The sequence below is a fragment of the Quercus lobata genome, chromosome 11 (assembly GCF_001633185.2).
Source record: "Quercus lobata isolate SW786 chromosome 11, ValleyOak3.0 Primary Assembly, whole genome shotgun sequence".
Classification (NCBI taxonomy): domain Eukaryota; kingdom Viridiplantae; phylum Streptophyta; class Magnoliopsida; order Fagales; family Fagaceae; genus Quercus; species Quercus lobata.
In genome coordinates, this window is record NC_044914.1 from 3,222,375 (window position 1) to 3,236,928 (window position 14,554).

The 14,554-nt window shown below is 31.5% G+C and overlaps 1 protein-coding gene across 1 annotated transcript; it reads right to left on the reverse strand.

The window, feature by feature from the left end:
• Window positions 1–5,008: 5,008 nt before the first annotated feature.
• LOC115969316 lies at window positions 5,009–9,415 on the reverse strand. The gene is made up of 2 exons (XM_031088941.1): window positions 9,361–9,415; window positions 5,009–6,842 (listed from the first exon to the last, which is right to left on the reverse strand). Exon 2 carries the CDS (start codon window positions 6,840–6,842, stop codon window positions 5,340–5,342), a length of 1,503 nt encoding a protein of 500 aa, XP_030944801.1. The 5' UTR covers window positions 9,361–9,415; the 3' UTR covers window positions 5,009–5,339.
• Window positions 9,416–14,554: the final 5,139 nt, after the last annotated feature.

The following is a 14,554-nucleotide window of genomic DNA, read 5'->3' on the forward strand; positions in this document are numbered from 1 at the left end:
GCCTTGCAAAAGGCTGGGGTGTGTACTTGAATGAAACCTTTTCCACTGCTCCTAGATATTTAAATGACACAAGATTTTCTGCATAAATATCAAGACTTTCCAAGACACAAGCGAATATCTCCAAGTGCTTTAGCTTGGGTGATGGGCTGGAAATTTTGCAATTCATCACATGTGACATTGATATATATAAGGATTCAAGAAGTGGGCAAGCAGATAAAATGTATTCGAGAGCTTCTCCAGTCACCTCAACAGAGCACAGACGAAGTTCACTTAACGAACCACGTCTATAATTACGAAGCATTGGAGGCGTAAGAGTGTATGACCAGTTATTTAAAGCCCAATTACAAGTGAAAATCAAATGAAGCCTTTTAACTCCCTTTTGAAATGCAAAGCTGATCCAACTATTAATATCACTTTTAAAATGATCACCATACATAGAAAAGTGAAGGTGAAATTCATCTAAATGTGTATCCTTATGAAAATTCAGTACTTGATTTACCCAATCAACAAATCTCTTCTTTTGAACAAGAAATGGTGGTATGTAGGTACGAATTGAGACAAATCAAAGAGAGTGGGAGTGGGAGGTTGAGCATTTAAAAGATTCCCTATGCTCACATCATCTAGCTCTAAACAAGTAATGCCATCTGCAGGCGAGGACACTAGTTGTTATTACTTCTTCTGTAGGTAAGAGAGACAAAATGGAAACAAGTATTTCATCTGGCAATTTATCAATACCAATCCAATCCTCCAGGTAATTTTGAGTCTTGTGACACTAAAAAATTTCAAAGAAAAGACTATTTTACATATGTTAGCAACAAGCACATAAAATAAAAAAAAAAATAAAATAAAAAAATTGTGCAACCTTAAAGGATATTTTGGAGTTTCAATAGTATTTAGATTAAATGCATAGAAACAAAGTGTGAAAGTGTCACCTTGAGTAGAGGAAATTTTGAATCAGGCTGTCCTATTTTCCTTCTCTTACTTGAGATCCCTTCCATGGTGTTGGAATTTTCATTTCAATTTAGCTTCAAATTATTACAGTCTGCAAAAATAGGCAAACAGTCAAAAACCAAACTTGAGCACAAATTCAAATAAAAATTGAAATAATCAGAAATTAAAAAAAAAAAAACAGAGAATAAATCCTCTAGCGTAAATAAAGGTGAGACCTTCTTCCTCTTTATCTCTAAGAATCATATATTATAAGTGTGATAGACCTTTATCTAACACATTGGATTTACTATGTATGAGCTAGAAGAGGTATTAAAACAACAACAATAATAACATGATACATGTCAGCAACAGAAACAGAAAACAGAAATTGGGTCCTCGGCAAGAGAGACACAGAGAGAGAATGCAGAGGAATGGAGGAAATAGCTATTCCCTATCTATTCTAATTCAACTTAACCACCAAGGCAGAGTTTGAACATATTGCTTCAAGGCTAGTTGGGCGATTAATGAAAAAGCCAGTCCAATAAGCATTTGCCCTGTTTGCATACCTTCTAGCAAGCATTGGACAAGCACGAGCCTTGATAATTAATGGCAGTAAATTTCAATAAATTTTGCTTAGTCAACTAAAGGTAGAAGGAAAAACAGTAATGCTTACAGGAAATAATCATTAGTTTTCAGTGGCCTTGATTCATTTGCTGCATATTTTGTCGTAATACAGATAAATGGTGCAGAATACAAGGCATTAAGTCAATCGTCCTGAGAAAATTAAACACACTCGTAAATGCATTACTAAGACTAAGTGAAACATATTGAACAACTGATAAAGAGAACGGTAGAAAAACAAGAATGTTATAAAGCTCCATTCCCATTTTGAAATTAATTAAATTACATACCAAGAAAAGATACAAAACAATTTTAACAATAAGAATAGAACTAAAGAAGCAAATACCTCTAAAAAAGTACATTATATAGTGGCTAACTGAGAGTATCAAACAGAGAAGATGTACCACACCTGAAAGACCCAATATATAGGGTTCGGGACAGGAAATCATAATATCTTTCTAATTACCAAGCTAAATGTAGTAATAATTAACATACCCAACTCAAAAATAAGTTTAGAGAACATGAGATGCAGCATGGTTTTAACACAGATTCTAAGAACACTTTACCTTAAATTTGCTAGTAGAGAAAGGAGTAGTATAAATACATGGAGAAATTATAGAAATTTAATTCTTAGCTTAAACCCTTAATCTTTTTTGAGAGCAATTATCCAAATCATCTAGTAATGGATCTGATATCAAGAGTCATTATTTGTAAATCTAATGCTATATTTGAGTTTTGAAAATTTGCTTTGCATGCTGCATTATATCTGGCCACCTTACTATTGAAGCATGTGATGTTAAAACATCCAACAAAGTGTCTTCTTCCTTTTCTAGACTTTGCAACAAAAGCATGCCACTCCATTTGGTATCTCTCTTCCAAATTCCATCTAGGATTAAAATAATTTGTCAATCCTTGATGGGCCTACCGTCTGTTATGAAGTCTGAGTTTCTTTTGTTAACTTGTTTCTATTGATTGTCTGCATAAGCTTGTTGATACATGCAAACAAAAGCCTTAGACATTAGGAGAACATTATAGGCATTAGCACTTGATTTCTATGAAGCTTTATGGCCCAGAGAGTGGTAAGTAGAGTTTGGGAAATGAAGTCAAAGGTTTCTATATCAAATCTGTTGGACAAGCCATTTTAAAAGTGCATTTTAGTGAATTAGGCTGAAGCTCTGCTGTCTTTATGGATAAATCTGACCCAAACCAGATAGCTCTGGAAAAGGTGTAGAACACAAATAGGATGTCCATTATTTCAGTTTCTCTGTGACAAAGGTTACAATCAGCATCACAACTAAGCTTTCTATCTAATTAGACTGCCTTAACTGGCATAGCATCATTCAATATTTTCCAGATAAAAGTGAAACTTGGCAGAAATTTTAACTTTCCCCAAGATTTTCTAGACTTCACTGTTAACATCATTAGTTCCAGTACTGTCACTATCATCATCACTTCCCATTCTCAAATACCTCATTACCACGTACCAAAACACCATCCTTTTAATAGTAAAAAGGTCAAGTACTTTAGAAACAGATTTATTTTTCTTTGATATGTTCGATAAATGTATGGCTCCCTTCAACTGGCAGGAGACCCTATGGATAGGTTAAAATAGAACGAAAACAGAATCATAAAAGCAAAAAACACTAGAGGCAGTGAATGTCATGTGATTTTTCCTTTTCAAATCCTCTAAAATAATTCATCAAAAAGCATGGTGTGCAACCCATGTACATCGGAAGTACACAAGAGATATACTAACAACTATTAACGATAATTACAAAGATCAAGCATCTCAAGTAAATCAGAAATGGAAACCTGTACTAAAGCTGATATCCACTTATAGGATCTAAGAAATGGAAATTTTTTAGAGTTTTGAAAGACAAAACCTTAGCTGTATTTAACAAATCCTTTGTATTTCATTTCTATATTTTCTTCTTCCAAGCCAAACTTAGTTAACACTCTTTGTATTCTTTTGTCACCAATTAAACATAAAATTCTTGACTAGTAAGCCCAACCATGTTCACATCTAATCTCTAAACATAACTTCAGAAGTTCACCCAGTGCATTGGTCCATTTTCGTTACCAAGCTGCCTTACACTTGTTCTTGGGATTCCTCTTTTTCTCTCAAATACAGAACTGTCATGAATGAGCTGCATAAACTCATAAGCTTCATTCTTATGTGCCACCTATTTTCAATATAACAATTCTAGACCATATACATATCGCTCAATGAATTATCACACTAATACTTTTCACTAAAAAATGTTTCAAGCACCTATAGACAATTACTTGTCTCGTTTTGGTTGTCTGCTTGGTCGTGACAGGAATTTTCTATTCTTATGCTTGTCTGCTTGGTTGTTAAAGGAATTTTCTGTTCTTACGGTTGTCTACTTGGCTGTTACAAGAATTTTCTGTTTTTATCAATATGAATCTATCGTCTCTCATACTCCAACAAGAAACTAGAGGAAACAGTATCATTATGGGCAAAAAGTAATAATATAATAATAAAATCCAAAGGTAACATGGTCACCTTATAGGAGCCATCCCAAACCCTCACCTTGAACATATTGTGGCAACATCTTTTCTAGTCTACCATGAAAACAAATTATTGTTAGATTGCAGGTTTTCCAAGCATGTCAAAGTTTATTTCGTTTCTCAATCATTCCACTCACATGGGATCCAAAATTATAATTGTAAATCTGAAATAAAATATATAAATTGCATAGGTTTTGGATTTAGCTATAAACATTCACCTCCCCTAACCCCCCCAGGAGGTTTTCTCCCATGATGATCTGGTAGGTGAACAAGAACAGCGAGCAAGTTTTAAGCTTCAAGGTGGAGAATATCATTGATATTAAGAGAACGCCTCCAAAACATCCCTTTTGGAATGGCCTTTTTGTGCCCATTTAAATATACTTCAGCAGAATAAAAATCATATAGAGACAATGAATGAATGAAATAGTACATCATATTACCATAAACAGCTGTCCAATTCACAAGTAACTTTGAAAATTATTTTCTTATTTCAGGGGCTATTTTGATGACCACAACTTTCCCCCACATTTAAGATGATTTTTTTGTACTTAGAATGCAGTAAAGTTGATATTTTTAGCATTTAGGTATTAGTTAAGTAAAATAGTAGACGCTAGAAGAAAAGTCCAACTTCACATTTTTATTAACTATTACTACAAAGAAATTTCATATATCTTAAGAGAATTTGCTACTTAGATATACCTAATAACTATGGTTATAACAAATAATATGCAAATTCACACAAAAAAAATTGAATTTTTAAAATTTTGAGTTTCACCTGCTTGTATATCATGTAATCGATGCAACTTGAGTCTTGAGGTTACTAAGATCTTTTGTTAAATAGGTAGGATATGGTCCAAACACCACCCATAGACCCAAAATGGTCACATCATCAGCAACCGACCAATGTCTCAACCCCCAACCAACTCAAATTACACACAAATTAGCCACAAACCAATAAACAGCCTAATAAGCTTCATCCTAAAAACAAAGTTCCCCAAAACTACACCAATAGACAACCATAATAATACAATACATTAAAAAATAAAGAATTAAAGGCTCAACCTAAATGAAAAATATACATAAAAATTAAAACAACAGTGGTCTTTCTAGAAACAATTATTGTGAATGTTGAAATTATATTGGGCACATTGATAGATCACTTTTAACATTGTCATTGGTCTTTATTTCTTCAATGAAAGTACATTGTGTATGGGTGAAAGTCAAATTACTGTGTAGCACCTCCAAACTGGTGGCCATTACATGTGGTGCTTGACATTTGGTTTTTTCCCAAGAATACAGTCACGATGAGCGGGAAAGCTGCACTCTGCACAGTAGTAGAACCATTGTTTGGGATCTCGTTCTTCCTCACAAATTTCACAATAATATTCACCGGAGTCATCTTCAGGAGTATAACGGAGAGTGAATGGATGTTCATGTTGGTTGTACCATGTGGTTTGTGGTAGAGTAGCACATTTAAAATCTAGAACAAATTCACAAGTGGAACAGCGAAATACATTATACCTTTCAGAATTACAACTACTACACTTTTGTTTAAAGTTTGTTTTGGAGAGGTAAAGACGATGCTCATGACAAGCATGAGTAAGGGCGTCTGGTAATAAAATACATAGAACACTATAATCACGTTTGCATTTTTTACAGTAGTATTTTAAGCCATTGCAAGTCTGGGCACAAGCTACACAGGAAAAAGAATCTTGCTGATAATTGAGGGTGAGAGGGTGTGGATCAAGTGGGTGTCGTTTTATTTTGGGTAATTTAGAACAAGATTTATGAAGAAAGAAGCTGCACAGAGTACAACCATAAAATGGAGAGAGAATGGATTGTACGCACCCGTTGCATTTTGTGTTATTCGGAATCTCATAAGTAAGCTTCAAATCATGCTTGTGACTGAAGTGTTTGATTTCTGTGGCTATTTCAGTTTCGTCCTCCCCCAAAGTGGTTTTTATGACTTTGCAAATTTCTGAGTCAAAGGATTGATGGAGCTCTGTATCTTCAGATTTTGACTCGGTGGACTGCTCCCCTTTAAGTTCCTGCAAATTTATGTGCTCCCAATTCCAGGAGAGCATAGCACAATAAAGGTGGGCAGCAAAATTGCATCTTGAGCAATAGTAAAGCCAGTGTGTATCCACTTTTCGAACACAGAGTCGACAAATTGGAGAGTCGGATTGATGGACTTCAAGAGAAGGGGTGAGGTGGAGAGGATGGTTGTGACGATAAACTTTCAGTCTGCGTGGGCAAGCAGCACAACGTGAATGTATACCGAAATCGCATTGGGCACAAAGGTAGGGCAGATTGCCTTTTTTGCCACAGAAGTCGCAAGTGAACTTCAACAGCTTCCAAATGCGGGTCAATTGATGGTCATGGACTTCAGTTTGGATGGTGAGTGATAAACAAGAACATTTGAAGTGAATGTTGAAGTTGCAACGGTAACAACAATAACTGTATTCATAACTCTTTTCTCCGCAGACATTGCATTTGCTAAATTTGTCATATTCTTCTCTGTTCTCATTAAGAAATGTAGAAATGTCGAAGAGAATAAGAGGATGATTTGGGTGTGATGGATGGTGCAACCCAATAGGTAGTTCAACACATGATTTATGATGGAGGTAATCTCTGCATTCGTTACAGCTGTAGCTAGGACCAAATACTGGTTCCAAACACCCATAACAATCATCTCCACTTCTCTCATCTTCATTAAAGACCAACGGATGCTGCCAATGCCCCCAATGTTGAAGCTCCATCTTCCGGACAACATCAAATTTGGTTAGAAAATAATGACAGTGCAAAACAAACTGAGAAAGAGAGAGATGGACATGAGATATTTGATTGAAGCCTAGTAGCATTTGTTTTCTCACTTATTATCATCAAGTCACACGGAACAATTAGGAAAGTTTTGTATAAAGAGTAGAGACCAATACCAAATAGACAATCTCGCACTTCTATACTAAGCTTAGATGCTAATGCTCTCGTTGGCTGGGCTTGCTCAAATTTGATTTGGAAATCCAATTTTTAACGTCAGCTTGTGAGATTAGAGGTGGGGATTATGGGATTTTAGGGAATATAGGAGCCATTTGGGTACATTCGGAGCTGGATGCTGATGAGTTTGGATTTGTTTCATTTAGAATTAGTAGGGTGAGAGAAGGTGGGTTGGGCTTACTTAATAAATATTACATAGAACTATTGATTTTTTTTTTTTTCTTTTTTTTGATAAACTAAATGGAACTACTGATTTAGTTTCCTTAAAGTAATGTTTATTGGTTTTTTTTTTTTTTTCCGGGGTAAAATGTGGAAGACAGTTGAAAAGTTATATATATTGAGATAGATAAGAGTTTTTTAAATGAGTATTTGAAAATATTATGAATTTTCAACTAAGGCTATTAATAGAAGAAAATTTGAATATTTGATGGGCACGGTGTATAAGTTATTATTTACATTACAAAATGAGTTATATTTTATTAGGGTCCCCGTGTAAAATATAGGAATGTAAGAACCTCTTAATTTAAAGGTCTCCACTCTTCATGTATAATAATAATAATAATAATAAAACAAGAAAGCTAATAAAAAAAGAGAAAAACATTATGCTTCTACAAAAGTTTCAACTATGTCTTTAATTGATCTCCCATTTCTTGTGACTAAAAGAAAAAACTTACATTTAATAGTAGAAGGCATTGACAACTAAATGTTGTGAAATTTTACATATGATAAATCTATGATAGATATTTAATAAGATTGTGATTCAATAATATATCTCACAAAAATATATTGTTAATTCAAGTACAAATTAACAACTAAATAAGTCCAAAAGTTTACTACATTTTATATTTATATGACAAATTTTAAGCAAACAAATCAAAATACTATTAAAAAAGTAAAGTTGTTGGATTTGGAAGAAGTGATTAATTAAAAATAAAGTTTATAAAAAAATTAATTACAAATAAAATTCTGTTAATAAATATTAAATAAAGCTAGAGTAATGTTTACTGGTTTTTTTTTTTTAATGTAAAATGTCGAAGACAATATTGCACATCACACTCACACATTATTTCTCTCTCTCTCTATACACATTTGGGTTACAAATTTTGGCTCCAGCTTATTGCTTTATACCGAAAATTATTTGTTTGGGACAAGTGCAACAGTTTTTTTTTAAAATATAAAAATAGAAAATAGAAGATACAAACAAATAAAATAAAATACTTACTTACAATCCAGAGGTTTTTTTTAAAAAAATAATTAAAAGATAGAAAACTAAAGGTATTAGTATAAGTGTATAACATGAATATTTCCATTAAAAAAATAAATAAAAGTATAACATGAATATTTGATAGACATAATGGGTTAAAGTAACCCTTTACCAAAAAAAAGGATTTGATTTGGGTCCCTATCTAATAGTTCTGAACCAATGTAAAGTGTGGAAGACAATGTTTAAAAGTTTTAAATATTGAGATAGATAAAAGTTCTTTAAAATGAGTATTAAAAAAAATTATGAATTTTCAACTAAGATTATTGATAAAAGATAAAATGAATATTTAATAGGCACTATGTATAAGTTATTATTTACATTAATTACAAAAGGAATGAGATTTTATTAGAGACCTCATGTCAAATTTTTTACACTAAGATTAATGTTTCTTCCTCCCACATAATAGTAGATCACTTTAATTAAATTCATGGTGAGGATCTACATTTATATGAGAGGAGGGATTGTTACTTTAGGAATATTCAAAAAATTTATGCTTAACTCACAGTTGGAATAAATTTCTTTCCGAACTATCAAGTTTACTAAATATTATTATGATCTATCATTCTTTTTGAATATCGAAGCAATTAGGCATTAGAAACTCATTAATTTATAAAGAGATCTTATAGTTTTTTGAATTATTAAATATATTAAACAAATAACCATATAGATTTAACAGTAGATCACAACTGATTGTTGTGAATTCTTGCATGTGATTAACCTATAATAGATATATAATAAAAATGTGAAATCAAGAAAATAGTAATTAAAAAAAGTAACTAATTGATGTAATTTTTATGAAAGCAAAGTCAAATGTAGCATGAACGAAACCCATTTAGCAATAATATATATCTCAAAAAAATATAATGTTAATTCAAGTACTAAATATGCCAAAAATTTTACTTTATTTAACATTTATACAACAAAATTTAAGCAATCAAAGCAACATGTTATTTATGAAAAGTAATAGAAAAACATGCATGCATATAAATAAATTTGCAAAAACAACCATCATTACTTACTATAAGAGTAATCCAATATTGACTTCAAAACACACTTAGGAAAGCTTCCAAGTTAGTCTCAATATCAATTTTGTCAAATATATGTTCATGTGGAGGTCATCCATAACTTCTTCTATATATAGGCTTATTTTGCCTTTGGCACATAAAAACATTCTCCAACGCAAGAGAAAGAACATGAGAAGAAATTGGGCAAGGAATTTGATGCTTACTTGTTTAGATGTTTATACTTATCTTTCTCATTTTCTCTTATCATTTTATTATTATTATTCTTATTATTATCTTTTCTTTATCATATCTAGACTTCATACTAACATTTCCTCTTTCTTTTTTTCTAAACATGTCCATACAATCAATTTATTTCTCATTAATTTATTATATATCTTTATGCATCTCTATCTAGGTTATACATGCATGCATGAAACTCTATCTTTTTGTTACTTTGATATATTCTTTGAAAACATCAAGATGTGCCAGTTGAGATGCACACATTTTGGTGATAAGATAGTAATTTGATGATGATAGATCAATCCTAATTATGTCATATATTCAACACCCAAAAGAAGCATGATATATTGTATTATATTTTATTAATTACATGTGTAACTATATTAAAACATAGATGACGATCTATTAGTGGTTCTATTCTGGACCATCAAAGACATCATTTTTTTACAAATTATTAATAGTTTACCACCTGTTATAAATATATTGTGTCCCTAGCTTTATTCATGATTTTTTTTTTAATCTTTTATATTAATTAATGTATAATTGATTTCTTTTAAATAAGTAGATTAGAAACTCTAATAAATATGTAACTTGGGTTCTAGTACATTTAACACTTTTGCTTTAAAAGTGTAGCAGATTGTTTTCCTTTTTGTGTGTGTTTCCTCTTTCCATTTTCTTTGTTCTTGAAAAGCATAAACATTGAGGTCAAAAAAAGAGAAACACAGACATTAGATTCACGTAAAAGAGAAGTAAAGAAGATTGAAAAATGGAAGAGAAATTATGGTCTATAAGAATTCTTACCATCTCTTCATACAAGAAAATAAGAAAAAACATAAAGACAAAAATACCTTAAAGAAATGAATTTCTTTATCTTTGCTTTGATTATACTCAATCACTTTAAAAAATTGAATATTCCAAACTTGAATGCTATATCTTGTGTAACTTTCACTTCTTTATCTTTGCATATATTCTACTCAATCATTTAAAAAAATTGATGATTCCAAACTTGAATGTTATCTTTAGTGTGACTTAATAATGTCAAAAGTTGCCATTAATATTTTGTACCTCTAATAAGTGTAAAATGTCAGGCAGTCCATTTTATTCTAGTTTATTAACACCTAGTGTAATTCTAAGCAATATTATGTCACTTAATAAAATTAAAATTTTAAAAATACCTACTGTTATATTACATGTTCTTTATGTTTTTAATATGCATTGAACTCTAAACATTTTTGTTGAAAACACTAGCAGATGTCAATTGAATTATAAGAATCTTAACGCTAAGTTTTGATTTAACTAGAAACATAAATGTTATATTCTCATGAATTTGATAGGAATGCATCTAACAAACCAAACTTGATAATATTATTTTGGTAAAATTATATTGTTAATCTTCAAAGTTTACTCTATAAGGGTAATTAGTCCCTCAAGTTTCAAGAGAGTGCTATTAGTCTCTTAAGTTTAAAAAAATGGTTGTTGTTGGTCCTTTTGTTAGATTTCTTGCTTACGTGTCTAAAAAACAATAATGTGACATATTTTTTTATTATTAAAAAATTACACATGACCATCATCTCACAATCTGAGCTATCAAAAAAAATTTTAACAGATTAGACTTATCCCAATACCCAAATAACCCAAATCCCTTTCACCAAAACCTCAATGCCAACCTCCATTGCAATAAGGACAACCAAGTTCAAAATCAAATTTTGAAATTGGAAAAAATGATTTCTTTCATATAGTTTTGGATCTTTTATATAATATCAGGGCTTTTTGAAGTCGATCCATTCTTTAATATAGATATGGATATTTTATGTTGCTAGTAAAGTATCATCACGGGGTTGATGTAGCTTTTGTCAGGAGTTGTGGCGTTTAGCAATGGGATTTGGATTTTGCGATAAAGTCTTCCACGGTTGTGGCTTGATATTTGGAATTGCTATGGAGGTTGGTATGGAGCTTCTACTTCAAGGGATTTGGGTTGTTTGGGGATTGTGAGTTAGTGAAGAAGGCTAATAGAAGGACCAATACCACTCATTTTTTAAAACTTTTTTTTAATTGAAATGTGAGAGAAAGTGAATTGCGAAGTGTAAGAGCACGGTGGAAATGGTACAAACGGATTGCAAACCAATGGCAGACGTGAGCAGACCAATGCACTCAAGGTGGCCATATATTAGGATTTTCATACCAGTGAACTATAAGTTGGTAAATTCATTGCTCTCATTATTTTAATTGCTTGATTTTTGGACACATGATTTTACCATATACTTGTTTTTAGCATTATTGTTATGGTTAGCGCCTATGGTGAGTGATAATAATTTTATTAATTTGTACATGGAATTGTAAAAGTTCTGTACACATATGGATTGACTTGTCATATTCTCTCATGATTTAATTCCATGAATTGATTTCACAACTGTATCCACCAAGATAGGAAAGGAGTCCCATCCCACGACCGACCAACAGTCTCCCAAGGTGAAGCCACCAAGCATCCTTTCAACAAGCATAAAAAACATTTTACATGTAAGGCGAAGCTAAGGTAATATATCTACTTACTACAATATTTTCATAACAAATCATAGATGGTAAGTTATTGGCTTTAATTTGAATACACAACTTAAATTACTTTTTTGTCCACCTATAACAACCAATAATAATATGTCATTTAAGACTTGTCGTGAAAGTGATGTGAAAATAGTGGTTGGAACATTTCTCTAGACAAAATCAACAATCATACCATGCTTTTTGATAATTTAATAATTAAAAAAAAAAAGATGATAAGAGACTCAAACTTATTCCTTTTTTTATTTGAAATGAAAATTTTTATGTCACTTAATTACAAAATTTTAGCAACTTCCATACAATTTATAATATAAAGGATATAAAATTTTAATTTAGGTTTAAGACTTGGAGATATCTATGAATTAAATAATTTGAAATTGCGACTCTAAATAAAATTAATACAAACATATGGTTGTCATAAAGAAAAATGGAAAAATGATAAAGAAAAGTAAAAGATGGAAGAGAGATTCGGTCATGATTAAGAAAAAAGGAGGAAAACATAAAAATATATGAAAATGAAGGGGAAAAAAAAATAAAGAACTAAAGAATAAGAAAACAGATGAAAAAGAAAAAGGATTAAAGGGTTAAAAAGAAAAAGTAAAGGACATGGAGTTCAGCAGAAGAAAGAAAGAGTTCCTACGAAGTCGTTTTGCTTAATGAAAGAAAGCAAACCAGTGCAACGGCGTCGATCTATAAAAGACCCTTAAGTGTAGCACGTCACAAGCAGCTGAGAGGAAACGCTGCCGTTTTGTTAAACTATTATTACAATATTCAGTTGCTTCTAGCTTAAAGAGGAAGTTTAGTGGCCCTCCAAGATTGGAATATGACATTCAATAATGTTAAGCACACCTTGAACAGTATCAAATATTTGTTTTTAAGGTCCTTGTATGTTTAGATGACTGTACTAAATAGTACCCAATACTCGTTACTTTTTATCTGATCACTCTTCTCAAGTTTAGATTGTAACCCTATGATGTAGCCTCACACTAATCAAAAGAAGTTTTCCTTTAGTTCATCCAATAATAAGATAAGAAAAAAAACAGTGAACTATAATGAAGATAAAAACATTAAAGAATAACACAAACTTCATGATATATAAAGCTAATCAATCCATGCTACGTTTAATATGAGGACTTTAGGTCGGAAAAAGCAAAACATAATGTTAGAAGTTAAAGCAAGATGTAGTTGTGTCATTTAGTGACATTCACAATGTAAATGAAGATATTAGATTTTTTTTTTTTTAAAATAAAAAATCTCAAACTATGAAAAAGAATAGTACACTTGACCAACTACCAACCTATAAATAATTGGTGGGAAAGGAAAGCTTTATAATAAGCATAAAAAAAATATGTAAAATGCATAGTAATGAAGGAAACATAGACTTTACCTTCCAAAACTAACACCCCTTTTGTAATCAATTTTTTCAATTAACACCCAGTTTCAAAGAAATGTATCAAGTACCCCATTTGGTGACATGGCAGTTTAGTACATGTGGCATATGCCATATCAGACATTTATATTAAAAAATAAGAAAAAATACAATAGATTTAATTAGAAAACTAAGAAAATAAAAAATTTCTTATTTTTAGTTGACATGCCAAGTATACTAAACTGCCATCTCATTATTTGTGTTGAGGGTAATTTATGCATTTTTCACATTGAAGGGCATTGCTACAATTTCTTAAAATGGGGTGTGAATTGCACACATCAATATTTTAGAGTAATATTGCAAAATCAATAATACTTTAGGGTGGGTGGTAAAATAAAATTCACCCAAAAATAAACAACATCCTATAATCCACAACAATAGCTTTGAAGTAAGAATATTCACCTTAATTGTAAATTTATTTAATAAAGGAGTTGTGCGTAGTAGGGATGGGCAAAGGAGGAGGCAGAACAAATGGCAATTCAATACAAATTCCAATTGCTTGAGATTCCTTAACTTGCAAAATTTGGGAAACCATGTTAAATCACAACAAAAAATTGATAAGCTTTCTTCTTTTGTTTCTATTGTCTTTCTTTCAAAAGATAAAGAGAGGGGGTGGGGGGAGCAAAAAATTGGATTTACATACTAACCTCGGTACCTATGTGCAATACAAGTGTCTGTAGCTGAAAGATATAGCCTAGAGGCTAGAAAATACTCTTGATGATATAGCATGCATGAGGCCTAGCAAAAGATGCCTTAACAAGCAGGGGTGCGTAGTTAAATGAAATGCTTTGCATGGCTCCCATGTATTAAAATGACACAAGATTTTCTGTATAAATATCTAGATTTTCCAAGACGCAATAGAATATCTCTAAGTGCTTTAGCTTGAGTGATGGGCCAGAAATTTTGAAATTCATCACATGTAACATATATACATATAAGGATTCAAGAAGTGGGCAAGCAGATAAAATGTATTCGAGAGCTTCT